This window comes from Heliangelus exortis, chromosome 23 (genome assembly GCF_036169615.1).
Source record: "Heliangelus exortis chromosome 23, bHelExo1.hap1, whole genome shotgun sequence".
Classification (NCBI taxonomy): Eukaryota; Metazoa; Chordata; class Aves; order Apodiformes; family Trochilidae; genus Heliangelus; species Heliangelus exortis.
In genome coordinates this window covers 7,865,492-7,884,596 of record NC_092444.1, presented here as the reverse complement: position 1 = coordinate 7,884,596, position 19,105 = coordinate 7,865,492, and the positions used below count along the sequence as shown (strand labels likewise).

The following is a 19,105-nucleotide window of genomic DNA, read 5'->3' as shown; positions in this document are numbered from 1 at the left end:
GTTCCCATCACCAATTGCAGATTGGCCCTAGGTGGAATATTCAGGATGGTTCCAAGCCTAGAGATTATTTGCCAACCAAGGGCAGGAGCAATGCAAAGATCAAAGCAGCAGGGCCTGCAGGTGCAGAGGTTGAGCAGAACAAGTGCAACAAAGGAAGGTGCAAAGATACTGAAAGAATGACAGCCCCTAGACAAAGGTGAAATTCCCCCTTGCAACTGCCAGCCTTAAGCAGATTAAATACCAGCTCAGCAGAGAAATGATTATAGAGAACAGGGGGGCAGGGTGAGTGCTGGGCAGGAAGACAGGAATGAGGAATTGGGGGGGGGGTCAGCCAGGGACCCTTCCTCCATCAGCCCACAGAGCTGCTGACAGATTGATAGCCAAATACTGGTTCCCATGGCAACCAGCTCCTGCTTAGCTGAAGGCCTCAGTTGCATCCCTGACCTATATCCAGCTGCCATGGGGTCCCAGGCTGCACCAGGCACCCTCCCTGGGGAAAAGAGGCCCTCAGAGGAAACATGTTGGTGCTGCAATGGCAGGGACAGCCCGCTGCAAGCCCTCAGGTTGTCCCCATCCAATTCACTTCCCAGGAGCAGTTCTCCTGCACCTCAGGGCTGCCATGTGCAAGTGAAAATCCCTACTCTGCAATATTCTGCACTGCTCACGCCAGGGTGTTGTAAAATTGCTTTCTGCTGCTAGAAAACAACTCTGAACCAGTGGTCAAGCTCCAGTCTGAAGGCACAGTGATAATAAGCACAAAGAAGGGTCCCCCTGTCCTTCATATTCCAGGCAGGTGCTCAGGCTTCTCCAGAACAGCTTTGCAGATGAACTTCACCAGACTTTGGGATGATGATCTGATCTGTAAGAGTGCCTCACATCCAGCTTTAGCAATGAGCTGGGAACAGGATGAAGGCATTTGGTTGACAACAAAGCAATCAAATGATAGTGCAGCAAGATGACAGCAACAGCCATCACACAAATCAGAGCACTTTCTCTCCTTTTCAGTGTCGCTTCTGCTCTAAGCAGTGCCTTCAGCAGTTGTGTGGAGGCTGCAGTTCTGCTTGCAGAGCACAGAGGACAGGTGCAACAGAAGTGCAAGAAGCCAAAGAGCAAACTGATAAGAGAAGTACTCACTCTTTCACAAAATTGTGCAGCTGCTGCCGGACTGATCTCTGAGCCTGGTCAAACAGAATCTGAAAGAAAAGAGAGGAAAAAGGATATAAAATATTTTTGCAACCTGGAAACACTGAGGAGGTGGAAAATCCACAAATGCTCTAAAGTACCTTCAGTGTGATGGTCTCAGCATTACTCCAGGGCTTAGTGGTGTCCATTACTTGATGACTGTTCTAACGGATAACAACCTTTTCCTATAGCTGCAGCACTCTTACAAGTGCAGAATTCCTGCACTGCAGGTTCCCCAGCCTGTGCCAGGGCTCTGAATATACCGAAGATACCTTTATAAGAGGAGTATTTGTAGTAGCAATTGCCTTCATGGTCCCTGCTTTGAACACTGAGACTCGAAATTTCTCCTTTAGCCAGAGGAGGGCGCTGCCACCTCAACACTACAGGAACAACAGCTGAAGGTACAACACAGACTATCTATCCCTCACAAAAAATCTGACTTGATACACACTCTGAGGTTGTCACAAGCTTTAACCTTCTTGGACCTCACAGCAATCCATAGAAAAACCACTCTGGTTCATCCTTCCAGTGCCAGACTCAGGTGTTCTCCCCACCTAACACTTCCCACTAGGAGCTAAGCAAGTCAAGCTCCTGACACTGCACAGGTATGCTACTCCTATTCAGAGTGCTTTGCTTTCTCTTTGAAGCAGCAGTGTTGGCTGCGGAACCCCAAACACATTTACTCTGAGTATTGCTGCAGCCAAGGACAAAGCAAGAAACATGCCAGGACTAGCTGAGCTCAAGCAGCCTCTAAATATGAACAGATGCAAAACAAATAGGAAAGAAAGAAAACCCCAAGACCACCCAGCTTTGTGTTTTTACCAATGTAAACTATTTACTGCTCTTGGCATCCACTTGTGCTCTCCAAGAGGCTCTGGCCTGCAACTTTTCCCATGGAGCAGCTTCCCCAAGCAATGTTTGAGCACTGAGAATGCTTCCCTCCACTCATGATGCCATGCAGGGTAGCAAGAAAGCCATCTAGTGCCCACCTGCACCTACATCTGCTAAGTTTCCATCATTGATTTCCACCAGGACACCAGTAGCATCTCTGCTGAGGAGCATCCTGTAGTATCAGCATCACTTTAATTGCTCCTTCATCCTTTTTGCCAGGGAAGATCACCAAGGGAGTATTCTCACGTGGGTCCTTCATTCAATTTTCAGCACAAAGTAAATACGAGTTTTAAAAGCTAGAGTTTCAAATACAAACTTATCCCTTGGCTTTTCCTCCTTTCCCAGGCATACTTGGAAGAAATAATTTGTTTTAAGATTTTCCAGACCAAATATCACCCCACCCTCTCTCTTCACTTCCATCAAGACATGAGAAGTCCAGCCCATGACTCACACACATCTATGCCTGAGGAGGGTCAGCATGAAAGAAGGGAGTGAGCACAGCTCTTATCCAACAGCAGCGAAAGGCTATTTGCTACATTCCACTTTCCCAGCACGGGTTCTTCTGAGGAAACAGGATAAACCCAAACCTGGGTTAGAACAGGGATGGGGGTCTTAGGAATTTCAAGCACCCAAGAAATGAAAGCAAGTTTAGTGGCCCAGGATGTTATCCCTGGTACTACAAGCCTAAAAATCAAGATCCAGGAGAGAGATCCAAAGAGATACCTCTGCTACAGCACACCCACATGGCTTTCTGCAGAGCTTACAGGAGAGGAGGAGATCCAATCAGGCTCCAAAGCAAAGCAGAAGCTAAAAAGTGAGGCTGACTGACTGGACTGCTTTCCTCAACACTTAAATGCTTGTAGTTTAAAAGCAGTAGATCACAGCTGCACAAAAGAACAGTGCTTGAGCAGAGATCAAAGGGAGGTGATGGCATTTGTGGTGGGAATTTCTCAGGAAGCAGCAGAAGCCACTGGAGCAAGCACTGAAGTAGGTAACGCAGCAGCCAGAGCTGCACCACACAAGACAGCAGGGCAGGTTCAGATTCAACCAAAAGCCCATCAGAGAGGCTTGTGTTGGTGAGGCAGGTCCAAGGCCAAGGTGGGAAATCAGTCCATTTATCAGGCAGATCCACAGTAACAAGACAGGCTGAACATTGAGCTGAACAAATCAGGCTGCAAGTTGGGAGTACCAGGGTCTGGCTGGAGCTAAGCTAGAGACCGCAGCTTCTGCAGAAAAGCTCAAACCAAAACTGAAGGCATTGGGCAGAGCCTAAATGGTCTTAGGGGTGGTGGGTGGGGGTGAAGGATGCAGGTGAAACTGCTCAGGCCCTTTAAGGTCTATTAGTGCACCAAGAGCCATAGCCAGAGATGAGATTAAGATCACTAAGCAAATAAACTATTCTCCTGCAACAACTGGGCCCAGCTGATGAGCCAGAGGGTGTGGAGCTTCCCCTGCAGCTGCCTGACATACGGACATCTCCCTTCTCCAGTTCTGCCAATCCCCACTGCAGCCACTGAGGTCCTGAGCTGGATGAGTCCCATCTCTGCTCTTATCTACCTCACAGCCAGCCTGGACACCCCCAGAAACAGGATGGGGCTGGTTTAAGTCAAATTTAAAGGAGGGTTGGTTGTATAGTGGCTTGGGAATCTGAGCTTGATCCTACTATCCCATGCTCGGGAACCAAAGAGCCCCCCCTCCCCAGCCTGCAGAAGGTGATTATCTATAATCTTTATGTCAGCCTTCCTGGCAGACACCCTGCTCCCCAAAGACAACCCCTACTCACACACAGCTCTGTCAGGTCTGCAGTGGCTTTGGCAGTCTGTCCTGCCCTCTCCACCTCTTCCTCTTCAGCTCCAGAGCTACAAAGAGGTTTTCCAAGACCCAGGTGCCTTCTGTCCCTCCAAGCTGAGGTCAGGGAATGCCTTGGATGGAAAGCTTTGGAAAGAGGATGTAAATACCACTGCAGCTGCTCTAAGAACAAAATAAAACTCACCAATGACAGCACATTTCCCCTGATTTCATATTCCTGCAGTTGACTTCTCTTTCATTGCAGCTTCTAATAGTCAAATATAATAAAGCAGAGGGCGGGACGGCCAGGCAAAGCATCCTTTGTTTGGCAGGGTATGCTTTAATGACTTTTCTTCCTCTCTGGCTGTATAATTTGGTCCCACATCACTTGAGTGCTGGCCCACCAGATAAATGCCACCCATGAACAGCATTCCATCTGCAGTGCCTGTGCAACACAGCCCACTTGAGGATCTGTGCTCTGGCAAAGAAGCCAACACTACTTCTATTACACATGCTGTATGTCAACACAGTCTAAGCCTAGCTTCTGAACCAAGCTGAAGCTGAGCCCAAAAGCTCCATTTCATGCTTCAGTCAAAGTCTGTTTGTTCCTGCCCTTTAGATATTTAATAAAGCTGCTTCTCTCCCCTAACTAGAAAGCAGACACCCTACAATACTCTCAAAAATAACAAAAAATTGGTCTTTCTGAAACCAGATGGTGCACTGAGCTAGCTGGTTAACTGCTAGACCAGTATCAAACCCCAAGATCAGCAGCTGACAACAGTCATGTAGACCAGTGTAATGTCATTGCACTGGGACACGATGGCAAAAGCTGTGAAGCCATGAGATGACAGAAACCCTCTCTCCTGTCAGATGGTAATTCTTGATGCACCTGGCCCCTTCCAAAGTGCTGTCAGAAAATGTTGTGTGGGTCCACCCAACCCTGTGGAGAAGCAGCAGCTTGGAAGCACTCTCCACTTTCACTTCCTTCCCCCTGAACTCCACCACTACCTTCCACCCATGACATCTGCCATCTGCCTCACTGACTCATCACAGCTTGGGTGGTTTTTCTTCTTGTCAGCAGGAAATGCCTCCTGGCTTGCTCAGCACGGCTAAATCTCCCCTGCAAGCTGCTGCTGCTCCCACTGGAGGATTCCTGTGATGTAGCTACAGTGATTGGTGGCAGACAGGAAAGCTTAGGACTTAATCACACTCAACACACAGGGCTGTCAGGAGTGGTACTGATGAGGGCAATGTCAATGTTTCATCTTCCCAGCTGAAAAATACCTGATGCTGCTTAAGATACACTTAAGGTGCTCAGCCACAGCAACCCTATGACAACAGCACTTTCACTTGCACCCTTTCACTTTTATTATCTTTCTGACCACCCAGAGAGAAGGAACTGCATGGGAAAGAGACTTAATATGTCAAGGTTGTGCTGCAGATCCTGGTTATCTCTTTCCAAGGGATGGGAAGGGCAATAAGCTGGTGGAAAACTGCCCCCTGTTTGACAGAGCCTGGGGTTATTGCATCCCCACAGTCACTGCCTCTTGCCTCTGTGTAACCTGGAGCCTTCCCTACTGCTTTGATAGCTTAGAACTCTCTCTTTTGAAGCTGACAGTAGAGCACCTGTCTACAGCCAAGCAAGGAGTATTTCCAGAAGAGAGGAGCTTGCCAAGGGCACAGTCAAAATTTATTCACTCTATTGTGAGGAGGAGTCATCACAGGGGAGACTTCAGGCCCTAGAGCAAAATTCCAGTTCGTGCCACTCTGGCTCATGTGAAAAGAAAGGGTTCAGGCTGGTGAGCCCTGCAGGAAGGTTGCTGCAAGGTTCTGGCATCCCTGACTGCCACCCACTGCTTGCAGGGCTCACAGAGGGAGCTGGAAGCTTGTTCCCTGCCATGGATCATGCACCTCTCACCAGCACAGGGAAGCTTGCCTGGTGAGGAGATGTGGTGCAGCATCCTTCAGTCAGCACAGCACAGCAGTGCAGCAGTGCTGCAGAGATCAGCACAGGCAAGGGACAGGACAGAACTGCTCCCTGCATAGTTTGCTAAGCATCCTGTGGTTGAAATCCTCCACAGACACTGTCCCCACAGAGCAGTGCTGCTCTCTCACAGTACATCTTACTCATATTTCACTATCAGAAACAGGTCCAGCACTGCTTCCAGTTTTATCAGTGCCATCTCCTAGAAATCTAGAATTTGAAGCCCAGCACCTTTAATCTCAGTGTTAAATCTCCCCTCTGTCTGACTCCTGTTGTTTTCACCCCTTTCTACAGTTTGGGCAAAAATTCTCTTTACTGAGGTGTTGGTTCCTCTTTCTGACAATCCTGGTATTTACCTGGCATGAGTTCCCATTAGTCTGTGTGTCCTCCCATCAGCCCCTCAGAGAGAAGGAAAGCACTTGAAATGCTTTTTGCAGATAGGGAAGCTGAGACATAAATGTGCCATGGTGCAGATCCATAAAGGTATTGAGGCTTCTAACTTCTAAAACACTTTGACAAGTGTAAGGCACTAGCCCAAGTGCACGTGGCTAAGAGCACAGAAAAAGAAGAGGATGCTGACTCCAGCTGTTCTGAACTCAACCCTCTCTTCAGCCATCTGTCCTCTAGGGTTGCTTTGATGTTTTTTTTTCCTCGTTGGGCATTAAAAGTGAGATGGGAATGCTCTGGAGCTCAGTGTGTTCATCTTCTACATTCAAGCGGGTTTTATGCTTGGATTTTGCTGAGCTAGAATCAGGAATCTCCAGGCTTTGTACTCTAGCAATAAAATCAGAGAACAAGCAGTTTTGGGGGGGGATATTTTCCCTTCTTTTTAACTTGTTCCAGTTGTACATACTGTCCTGGCCACATTCCTAGAGTAAGCACTGACAACTATTTCAGAGCTGAGATCCTCAGACATAGATGAGCCAAGATCCACATCTACACACACGCAGGGGCACTCACAAAGGAGACAGCAGAAGACACCAAAAATAACCCAGCTAATTGAACAGAGAGGGCCCAAGATGCAGCAAAGCCATTTCCTAGAGAAGGACTAACAGTGCTCTGCACCAAGGGAGGATTGAAGCATGTTTTCCCTTGTGCATGCAGCTGGTGGTAGGGAAATCCTGCCTTTTACAGCCCCTGAGTCACTCAGAGTGGGGAGGTCACCCCTGCTCAGCATGGTGGGGTGCATGGGAAGTGTTATACCCCATCAGCTGGGGATTTGACAGCTCTGGGAAGGGTCCTTCTGTTCAACAGTTGGCTAAAGCAAGAGCAATCCCAGAAGTGCCACTTTTGGTAGAGACCAGGGATGCAAGGGAAGCTGCACAGCTGTCAGAGTGGATCTTGCAGACAGCTTTCTGCATCTAGAGGTCACTGGCTGGAACTGCTTCCCCAAGGCTGGGCTGCACACACTCCTCACACACTCAGTGCAGCTGTGATGTGATCCCTGGGAACACAGGGACCAACATGCTTCTTGGCAGGAAGGCTTTTACATTTTCAGAAGGAATTTGAGCAGCATCAGAAAATCAGGGTTTGGCTTTCTCTGCTTTGACACAAACCCGCTTTTCCTCCAGTGCTCACACTGGTTTGCCCACCACCAACACTGCTGTACAGCTGTTTGTCCCCAGATGCTGACTGTCTTATGGGAGCTGTATCTGCAGTACCTCTTTCCCCTGTCATTTTTTCACTAGGAAGCAGTCTTCCCACCTGCTTCATGAAATAATTAAATGGACTTGATGCAGCTTCTGCTCCTGCTGCATGTGGTTATTTTCATCCCAAAAGGAAGCACTGTGCCTAATGTATTTTGACAGAGGTATAAAAGTGGGTCAGTCCAGTGCTGACACCCTGAAGCTCCCTTCACTTTAAAGCACTTCTGCTTTAAGCTCCTACTGAGCTACAGACTTAAAATGGTGTGTCTGGCATGGATCCAGCAAGCATGAAGCACCTTCTTTTTCTGTGAGGCTTACAGATGCCATGGTTTGATGTTTGGGATGGAGAAGGGGCAGATTCTACACACTGTGCAGGGACAAGATCCTGAAAGATATTCCCTTCAAGGACCCCTCCTTTGTGCAGTTTCAAGTAATACAGAGGCAGGAGACCACTAATCAGTGCCTTGAGAAAGAGGCTACAGTCAGCACACAAAAAGACAAGAGGAAGCAGCATCTTACCATGTGATAGTTAATCATTTCCTGCAGACTGTCCCCAAATTTGTCGAGGCACTCCTGCAAAAAAAGGTAAAGTGAAGTGGCAATGAATACAAGCAGCTGCCCTTCATTCCCAGGGGTTCAACGGCTGAGAGAGACCCTCAGTAAGCCACTGAAGAATCACTTTGCCATTTGGCAAGGAGGTGTTTCAGAAATGTCTGACACTGAAACCAGAGGCTTCCAGGCCTTTCCAGCTTAGTGCTGAATCCAACATGTCAGTTCCTGCTTTTGTAGGCTGGTTACCTGCCTTTCCTAAAGAACTCAAAATAACTCATGCTTACTGACCTAGATTCCAACAACCTTGCCAGAACCGTGGCTTCTTAGAACTCCAGTTCATCCTACAAGCAATAAATCTCACTCTGACCCTCCAGCATTGCACTATCAGATGGTCTCTACATCCCTCCAAAACTAAAATCTCACACTAAATGTGTATTTAAAACAGGGGCAAGGGTTCATTCACCCCATCAGGAAGCTTAACAGTCCCCTGTGCCCCAAGCTCCATCCCCCAGGATGACTTACTGAGATCATTTCATCCTTCTTGCACTGCTGTGACAAGTCCCGGACTCCGGTGACAAAGTGCTTGTTGGTGGTGATGTAGGCTTTGCCCGCCTCGATCATCCCACTGCAGAGTTTCACCAGCTGCACAGGGAGAGAGGGGAGAGCAGAGCTCAGCACAGCCAAAGGAATTGCAACCAGGCTGCTCTGCATTTGCACAAACAGCCCTGCCCAAGACCTTCAGGACAGGATGCCAGCCACGTTCCTGGGGTGGCTACAGGAGCAAGCACAGGGGTGCCAGTTGTCCTTCCCAGGATATGTCATGCTGTCAACATTCCCCTTGTTCCTTAAGAATAACAGTTCTAGGCTATCAGGGCAGTCCATTTTCTTCCAGTGGCATTTGCTTTTCACCCTATCCTAAGGCATCAATAACAGGGACCTGGTCACACGAACTGAGTGGTTTTTGGTTTGGTTTTTTTTTTTTTTTAATTCATCACTCTCCAGGGCTTTTTTACTAACTGAAACACTTTGCTGATAACAAAACACTTGGATCTGAAGTTTTCCAGTCTAAAAATCCAGAAACTTTGTAAGGATATATGTCTTACTAATGAAAAAACGCTTTAGCAATCTTACCCTGCGAATCAGCCTCACCTACAGGCTGGAGAAGAGCAGCTCTCCAGTTTCCCTTGATGTCAAAGCCCTGCTGAAACATGCTGTGCTCTTTTTACGCTTGGTGCTTGTTCTACTTAGGCAGCTACATGGCTTTGGGGTCTAATCCATATGCATATATTGCAGAACAAGCTTGTTTGCCTCTGTCTGCAGTGCTGTAAAAATATATCTGAGTGTATCTGGATGTAGGAATCTGTCTCTAGCCACAAGTGGTGGATCTGTGCACACACAGTGCACACAGCCTTCACTCTTTCCCAGTCACATCCTCTCCCCTCCACACAATCTGACAGACCAGCACTGGATGCTAGTAGACTTGTCCTACCCCATCCAAGCCCAGAGAAGAAAAGCAAACAGATGCATTTCCTGTCACATCTGGAGCCCAGACACACACTAGGGGTTTGGACAGATCCTCCGGAAAGGAAATCCAGCCTATTCTGCAACGTGGCTGTTTCTAGCATTTCTCTGTGCAAAATCTTGTGGCCAAGACTGTTACTGGGAGCTGAAGGCCATTCAGCACAAGCACACTCCCAGGGGGAGCAAGGATGGCTCTGCAGATGGAGAGAATGAAGAAAATCTTTTTGAAACTCCTGGAAATCCTGGTGTTCAAAGCCCTGGTGTTCCCTTGGATTAATAATTTACACTCCCCTTTACCTCCTTTTCACACAGGTATTAAAAGGCCAATCTTTTAGAAACTAAGTCCTCAGGGGCACAGTAGAAGGCAGAGAAATAGAGTGAGTCCCTGCCAGATTGCTGCTTTTAAAGAACTAGTCATGTTCAGGTACCCCTGAACAACACTGAAGGAAAAGCTGAGAGCCCTGAACAGCTCATGTACTACCAGGTTCATGTACTTCCTCCTCACTCCATGATTGCTCCTGGCACACCAAGTTGTCTCATTATAGGGGCCAATGACAGCAGTGGTGCCAGAACCAGGGCAAGTTCCACCCAATGCTTTGTCGTTAGAGCCTTAGCTCAGAGAAGAGCAAACCTAAATCCCTCTGCAGATTTCACCAGTGAGACTGGTTAGCTTCTGCAGACAACCATTTCAAGCTGCTTGATTAGTAAATAGGTTTTATAGGACACAGCTTTGCCTAAAGCTTGTGACTTCAACAAAACCCATTTCTCCATCAGGCACAGGAGTTTTATCCCTTTCTAGCTTTGGGAAATCTCACAGATAAAAAGCCAGAAGTTTTTCTGGCTTTTTTTCTCTCTGATCTTGTTTAGAAACAACTTGGCTGATGGCTCAGACAGCAGGGGGAGTGGGGGTGGAAAAGCCTCCTTTCATCATAAAGCCTCTGACTTAGATCCAAATTATTCACTGCATGTAAAGAACTACCAGCATAACTGCAAAATGGCCAAACTGGTACTTAAGAGGGTATTTCCAGTGGCAGATTACAGCTGAAAATCAGCCAGCAACCACCATCACCAGTCTGAATCAGGCCCCTTGTTTACCTGCATGCCCCTCCTTCTACCCCTGAGCTGACACTGCACCATGCGGATGTGGAACAGCCCGTACCCCATACAGCTTAATAGCACAAGCAAGATGGTGGAGAGAAGAAACAGCACTAAAGTAACTTGTCACAGCAGGAGAAGCAAGTTCAGACCCTGAGATCAAGGACCAGAACAATATGGCCATCATTCAGCATGAGGAGCCCACGTCTGGACTTCTAACAGCCACAAAGTGGCCTTGACAGGTACCTGTCAGTAGAGGGAGACATGGTCTTGTTGACAAGCCCAGTGTAATTAGACATTAATATACTGACAGCCTAGGCCTGGCTCACTTTTTGAATGAGTTTGGTGGGGATAAATATCTAAGCAGGAAATATCAGTCCCTCTTCAAACCAATGCGCTGTTCTTGCCCATCTTACCTTGTCAAGCTTTGCTTCTATCTCCACCACATCTGTTTCCACTTCATCAATGGTTGCCCTGCAATGACAACAGCAAAAAGAAAGAATTAATTGATTGCTTATGATGGTTGGGAAAGAAGACAGGAAGTGTCAGATGAGTAAAGATCAGAGGGACTAAGGTATGTGTGCTGGTGGTGGACAGAAGGAGGAGCTCATGCTTCCCACTTTGGAGCTTCCTGCTGCTACATAAGATCAAGACTGACTTCATCAGGAGAAGGATCACACCTCATCAGGAATGAATGCTATAGGGCTGGAAAAAGATGCTACCTTCTGCCAGTGTCAGGAGAAATTCAGGTGTGCTGTGGTAGTCACACACAGGCTCGTTTTGTGGCCTTGTTCTGATTCTGCAGGCAATGCTGTTAATTGGAAGTAATGCCAAGTGACACAGAAATAATCACTCACACCTTAGCCATCCATTCACATCAGGCACATGGCTTGCTTCAGTACAACCAAACCCCATTTTCTAGGCTCTAGCTGTGCCTGAAGTGCAGCCACATGGCAGATGACATCCTCTGAACCTCAAGAACCATCACTCTAGCAGAAACTCATCTTGGTCTTTTTGTTGTTGAACACCCTGAGTCTTTTCTGCACACGTGGGGCTCTGCTGGCACACAGATAAGTCTGCTCCATGACCATCACATCTGTTTCCTTTCCACGTCACTAGCCAGATGTGATGCTATGAGAATCCAGCTGCAAAGGTCACCAGGCCTCCCTCAGAAAGAGAAATATTGACAAGACATCAGCCATTTGCAAGAGCCATTCCCAGGCTGAGGCATGTGGGACGAAAATGTCATTTCTGAGCCTAACAGTAAGCACTGCAAACCTGAGTGTCCCCTTGCAGAGCTGCTCATTGCTATCTTGTGTCTCTGCTTGGACAGTTGTTTCATTAAGCACACACCTTGCCACAATCAATCTGCACCCAGCTCTTTAAAAAGACAGCCAAAAAAAAAAAAAAAAAAAAAAATCTTCTCCCTCTCTAATAATGCAGTGCGTGCTGAAGCTTTCCTGCAGCACACAGGACTGGCAGCCTGGCTGTGCCAAGGGCAAAGCTTTTCTAAGAGATGGAATAATTAAAGAGCTTCCTTTTTTTCCCTCTCACAGCTATTTTTGTACTCTGGGTTTGGGAGTCGTGTGCCTTCATGCATTGCACTCTCATTTTTCCACTTGGTTTCTTTGTGCTTCTGATCACTGGACATAATAACAGCTGAAAAGAGAGAGCTGGGATTTCTGGGGATGCTTTTCTTTTCAGGAAAGCAAGAGCAGCCATTGTTTAATCTGCAGACATCAGCTAGATGCCAGTGTACAAGGCAGTCTAGCAGCATATCTCCTGCCAGAAGGTGGGGAGAGCATCTATAATTTACTGCCCATTTTCATCATAACCTAACAAAAGGAGTTGATATATTTGGACTCTGTATGTGGAGGAGGAAAACAATTTGGGTCTGGTATCCACTCAGGTATGAATACAACTGACTATGGCTAGGACAGCATGAAACTTGAGCTTTGTATTTGGTGTATGGACTTGATAGAAAAGGTTTCAAGTGTTTGTTTTCAATCCCTGGGCTTCTGGGGTTCAAAATGTCCTTATCCTGCTCATAGATGCAGTTCCAGAGCCCATTGATCACACTTCTCTAGAGAAAGAATAGGTTTCAGTGCAACTGCTTACTGCAGAACACAAACACGGGGCTCAAATCTCTGTCAAATTCATTCCAATATATCAATTGTCCAACCTCCTGTGTCATAGACAAAAGGCAAAACCCCTTCAGTTACACAACTAAGCTGAGAACCTGGAATAACTCCATGGGGATGAGTAATGCCACCTCAACACTGCTGAGCTCCACTGCTCCATCCTGAAGGGATACAGGAGTGAGAGGAACAACCATAGCAAGTGTGATCCCTACTGAACCTCCATGCTTGCTGTGTCCTAGTAACACTTGTGACACCCAGAGAGAAGCCCAGGCAGTGGCTGCAGGGCACACTGGGGCTCTCACACTCACCCAGCTTCAGGCAGCTGGAAAGGAAACCAAGAAGGAATGGAATCCCTTCATCCCCCCCCCAAAAAAAAAGGCCAGAAAGCATTGTCCCCAGCTGGACAGCTAAAAGCTGTGCAGTCATGTCCTGGCTGGGTGCCCTTGGTGCTTCCTGATGCTGTGCTCTTCCTGCTAATGCTTTTCCAGGCCCTGGGCTATTTCCGTCATGAAGGGAGAAAAAACAGTCCCCAGCCTCATCTGTTCAGTGCAAAGCTAAGCTCTTCCACCCAGAGATGAGGGGTTTGAGTTTCCTTGCTCAGAGAAATCAGCAACTCCCCACAGTCCTGAGGGTTTTGCAGTGTGAATTTTTCTTTGTCCTGTAAAGAAACCAATGGGAAGCATGATTTGTATGTGAAGAAAAATCTACCCAGAAGCATTTTTAAACTCTAGGGGCACAGGAATAATAAGCTGTCCTGCTACCAGAGGACAGGGTCTGTCGTGAGAAGATACCTCCTTCCCCTTCCTGTGCCTTGGTTCCACTTGGGTGAAGTAGATGGTCCTAGCCAAGCCCCCAGAGGATAATCACCCACATCCAAAAAGGGATCAAAGCAAGGAAGTCCCACTGGAAACTGATGCAGGGATCAAGCTGTTGGCATCACTACAAGCTGAGTGTGACTGTGTGGGTGCCTGGAACTGTGTTTTATAAGCTGTGCTTGGACTGCAGTTAGAAGGACAGAGCTGGAAGAGGAGGGTGGGCAAAATGAGAAAGGAAAGGACATCCTGACTGAGGGGCACTGGTGTGAGAGCTCAACCACAAAGCCCCTTTTTTAGTTAGATTATCATTACTCACCGTTTGCTTCTGACTCTCCTGAGTAACAGTCTTACAGAAGGGATGGTTTGTGATTACTGGAGCAATGACCAGGCTTACCAGAGCTGCACTGAGCTGCCATATAACTTGTCTCTTAGCCTTGACTTCCCCTTTGCTAAATTGATAAACATTTGCTCCCCTGTGCCACTGTGAGCAGTCAGTGATTCAGCCATGCTTGGCAGGCTCCAGGGTATGCTCAGGTGGCAAGCTGACTGCAGCAAAGAACAGCCAGGGATGTGATGACCAAACCTCAGCATGAAACACCTCTGTATTACCAATCATCAGCTGAGGCATGAAGGGATGAACAGAGGTTTCTCAGAGAGGTCTGTCTGCATTTTTCACATTTCTTCTTCATGGTGAAACAGTGGTCATTGTCTTCTTGGATTTTTTTGTTGATTGAGTGCCTTTGACACAAATAGGCACGTGCTCTACATGAAGGCAAGTACAGCAGAAATCTAACACCAAACTGGGTAGTAAAAAGTAATAAAATGACCTAAAAAAGCTTGGTTACCTCTGGCAGCTACACAAAGAAGAGAACCAAGAGAACATTAAATGTAATTCCAAATTATTAGCTGCTATAAAAGCAGCTACTCATGCTTGCAGCAGTCCAAGCTGACTTAATTCCCATCTTTTTCCTTGGGAAGTGCATTTGGCTTTCTTCACTTTTCTGGCAGGGAAACTGAGGCACAAGAATACAAAAACTAAGATTTTCTTTTTTCAGTATTGAAGTTCAGAAAAACACAGGGCTATATCACCAGATTACAGGCTGTTAAACTGGTCAAGTAAAGAGCTGGTTTGTCCCTAAGGCACATTTATAGACAGGCTATCTCATTCACCATCTACAAAGTAAGTTGTATTTTTACACTAAAGCATGTAAAAAAAGCTCCTTGAAAGTTCTTGCTTTCAAAAATCTCTGCCAAATGTGGGTACATCTCTTTGAGGCCACCCAGCTCTGTACTGCATGAGCTGATCCGGCCCCAGGTGACAGGAGCAGGACACGTGGGGTCCTCCCTCCACCTCCATGGGTGCCAATTCTAACTGGGACTGATCTGTGACTCTCACACATGTGATCTAACTGTTCCACCATGCTACCACTCCCTTACAAACTCTGCATTGCTCTGCATAGAACTCTTCCCCCTTTAGAGAGGAGATGCTGCAGCCCTTGAACTCTGAAACCACCTGCAGAGCAGCTGCTCCAAGCTGCTGGCTGGGCTGCATGCAGGCTTGCTCTCTTCCAATCCCTCTTGCCTTGGATAAGTAATCCATGAAAACAGGAGCACCACATCCCAAGTGGTGCTTTTATACCTTGTGCTATACCTGAGCAGCTTGGTGAGTGGGTTGGGTAACTCCTAAGAACCCCATCTTGAACCAGAAATAACTGCATAAAACCCACCTTGCCAGCAGCAACAAAAAAAAAATCAGTCAAATCCAGGAAAATAGTTAATCCATGCCTTGCAGTGACAACTCCTACAAAGAAATATCTTCTGTGGCCAGGAAAAGGACTGCCTCGTGAGCCTAATATCTTCGGAAGTGAGCCACTGGCATATTCACATCAAAGGCAATGTTATTTAGCCACCCAGAGCATTCAGATATCTGTTTAGTAGAGTTTCAAATCAGGCTGCTAAGGGCCCTGCAAGTCCCTGCAGGGATGTTCTGGGACTCCCTTGGTTTAATGCTGTGGGACAGAATGAGCCACGGACCTTCCAAAGCCCAGGGCAGGACACAGGAGCTCTGGGATCCCATCCCTGACAGCCACAGTATCCATGGGTGGCCACTTAACCACAGTCCTTGTGCCCCACTATTGCTACCAAGAGCCTGAGAAAAACAAATCCTCCCCTCTCTCACAGGAGTGGTTGGAGGATTTCACAAATAGTAGTGGCAATAGTAGTGTGAGTGTGCAAAGCAGTTGTTATTTCTGAAATCTGATACTGTTCTATAGGAAATGGAGAGAATGCAGCACTTGCCTTGGTGAGATGAGCTCTTCCCCTAACCAGATAGGGATGTTTGGCACAAATATGGCTCATGACTCATTCAGCTCCTTCTTTCAAAGCCATCAGCAGGCTGACAAGGTCACTACAGCTGCCAAGCTACTTGCCAAAGGAGCACAGACATTCCCTAGAAATAAAAATAAGATCAATATGTTTCTTCAAGGAAAACGGGTCAGCAGGGGAAGATGGGATTTTAAGTTCCATCTCCATATCCTTGTCTCCTGCAACATATATTTGTGGCAATTTGCACTGAGATGAGGCAAAAGCCAATTACTGATCACTTGTGAGCTCTATTTGGATTTATTTTTTTTTTCCTCAAGAGAAAAAAAAGTGTGGCTTTTATTGCAGAGTGAAACACTGCTGTGGATGACCCTGCAAGAGCATCAGTCTCTCTTCCTTCTGCTGGCTCTTACTGTAAGGTACAAAAAAGGAACCTGACACAAATAGACAGCAGAATCAGCAAAACTCTAAAACAAGACACTTATCAACCTCTCTAAATACCTAGCTGAAAGCTTCTGTGCCCTCTAGTACCCACTGTTCTTCCTCCTTCCCTCAAGAGAATAAGTATACTTTGCATCTCTCTGTCAATGGGAGCAGGCAGCACCATGGCAACAGCTCCATGGTGACAATATCCATGACAACTAGCTCCTGCACTTGCTGTGGTTTCCCGTGCAAAATGAGACCTCCATTTGTGTCGCTTTTTTGCATTTGCTCATGGAAATAGCACTGCAATTGTGAACCAGTTTAGCACAGCCAAAGGTTTCTGAGGATAACAAGCAGAGCACAAAGGCCAGTGCTGGAGAGGTGAAGTTCTAAGGAGTAATGAAATTTGAAAGTGACATTAAATACCAGCTCAGCATCCCTCCTCACCTGGAGCATGGGCTGCAAAGCAAACACAGTCCAGGTGAGATGCTTGAGGCTACAGCCACTACAGGTTTGTGGTTCTCCTAAAGGAGGCAGAACAGCCACACATCTCACTCCTCACCATGCTGTAGATCTGAATTGCTTTCCCCATGCTGGTTCTGTCCTAAGAATTACCTCCCTGAGGGATCTGAGAACATCTACTCCCTCCATTAATGCCAGCCAGTCCTGAAAACAAAAGCTCTCCAGACCATGAATGGAGCCTTACATCACCACATGCTCCACACATGTTGTGGAGCTTAGGTGGGAAATTTGAGGAATGAAACTCCTCTTGCTGAACTCCAAAAAGCAAATAGCACCAAGTCCTCTGAGTCCTGATCCCAGTCAACTCCTGGTGGAAGAGTCAACCTAAAACTGGGAAGACGGATGGCTGGGAGTGAAAACAATCAGGAGCCAGGAAGAATATGTAGGAAACAGACTCCATCTACAGGGAACCTTCTCATCCCCAGTCCACTCCATTCCAGTACTCTTATCAACTATCTGGCTCTCATTATATCCAGCACTAACAATGATCTTGCCCTTCCACACCTCCATTCAGCTTCTCAGAACATCTGGCTCTCCACATGGTGGGAGAAGCACAAAAAAAAAAAAAAAAAAAAAAAAAGAACAACCTGGATAATTTAAAAGTCTGCATCCAACTGAGGCAAAACAGCCCCAGTGTGTCACTCCCAGCTCCCTGCTTGTGTGCAGAGGGGGAGGGAGCTACTGCAGTCCCTGCTGGCTGCAGCACTCTCACACAAAGGAAAAGTAAGTGTTTATCTGCTTCTTTGGTATGTACATCACTGATCAGCAGAGAATTCAGTCTGCAGCTGTAGTTACATGCCTTGGAACAGCATATTCCAAGGGTGGGTCTAGCTAGGAAGAGTGTCTAGTGACTTGGAGCAGGAGTCTGGGAGCCAGTGCTCCCGGGTTGTCTCCTTACCTCTGGCAATGACTCAATCATGTCATCAAAAATAACTCCTAATTGTTCCCTGCCTTGGCTTCCCCATCTGTAACATGGAGCTGCCTGCAGAAAGCTGTGCTGTGAACTCCAAGGAATGACAACTGCACTGCATTTAAAGACCTTCAGATCAAAGATACTGTGAACAGATGACTGTTAATATAGCCAGAGATTTACTAACACACCCCCAGTGCTGACAAGTCAACAGCCTTCCCAAGCATAAATGCTTGACACAGTGCAAAAAAACAATGACCTAGATTTTGAGTATTTATGCTAGAAACTGGCACAAATTATGCTTCTGCTCTCTGGCTTTCAAGGCAGCAGTAGTCACTGAGTAGAGAATATGCAGCTACCTTAGCTTAAGAGATCTTTCCTTCTGCCATTCAAAGTTCCAAAGCATTAACAAGACCAGACCAAAGATGATTCTCTCCTTTTCCATCCCCAGTCTGTGGTCTCTGCTGCTTGAGTGGAAGCAGAGTGTTTGCTAGGCGCTCAAACACCCCCTGACAGTTCAACTTCCACTCAGGAAAAGGCAGCACTGCTTGCGTAGCCTAGACCACTCACTGCAGTACAGGGAGAGCTACACAAGGTGGCAAAGAGGAGGAGGAGGAGGAGGAGGAGGAGGAGGAGGAGGAGGGAGGAGGAGGAGGAGGAGGAGGAGGAGGAGGAGGAGGAGGAGGAGGAGGAGGAGGAGGAGGAGGAGGAGGAGGAGGAGGAAGAGGAGGAAGAGGAAGAGGAAGAGGAAGAGGAAGAGGAAGAGGAAGAGGAAGAGGAAGAGGAAGAGGAAGAGGAAGAGGAGGAAGAGGAGGAAGAGGAGAAAGAGGAGAAAGAGGAGAAAGAGGAGAAAGAGGAGAAAGAGGAGGAGGAGGAGGAAGAGGAGGAGGAGGAGGAGGAGGAGGAGGAGAAGGAGGAGGAGGAGGAGGAGGAGGAGGAGGAGGAGGAGGAGGAGGAGGAGGAGGAGGAGGAGGAGGAGGAGGAGGAGGAAGAGGAAGAGGAAGAGGAAGAGGAAGAGGAAGAGGAAGAGGAAGAGGAAGAGGAAGAGGAAGAGGAAGAGGAAGAGGAAGAGGAAGAGGAAGAGGAAGAGGAAGAGGAAGAGGAAGAGGAAGAGGAAGAGCTGGTGTTAGTTTGAGTGCAGAGACACTCACACATGGATCATCTTGACAATGAGCATTTTTACCCATTTTCTATCCCCTCATTAAATCAGGACTTCTTAACACATCCACCATTCCTGCTAAATGTGTGAACTTCCACATTCCCATCTTGGCTGCACCTCTCATCTGTGGTCACCCTGTGCACTGATAGAAGTG

General features: G+C 47.3%; 1 protein-coding gene across 3 annotated transcripts in view; it reads right to left on the bottom strand.

The window, feature by feature from the left end:
• The window catches only part of ACAP3 (ArfGAP with coiled-coil, ankyrin repeat and PH domains 3), a 67,732-nt gene that overhangs the window by 23,913 nt on the left and 24,714 nt on the right, over positions 1 to 19,105 (bottom strand). For all 3 annotated transcript variants that reach the window (XM_071766680.1, XM_071766679.1, XM_071766681.1), the window contains exons 2-5: positions 11,076 to 11,133; positions 8,566 to 8,685; positions 8,011 to 8,064; positions 1,135 to 1,193 (exon numbers count right to left, since the gene is read on the bottom strand). In XM_071766680.1, coding sequence (XP_071622781.1) covers positions 1,135 to 1,193; positions 8,011 to 8,064; positions 8,566 to 8,685; positions 11,076 to 11,133 — 291 coding nt within the window. The remainder of the gene's footprint in view (positions 1 to 1,134; positions 1,194 to 8,010; positions 8,065 to 8,565; positions 8,686 to 11,075; positions 11,134 to 19,105) is intronic.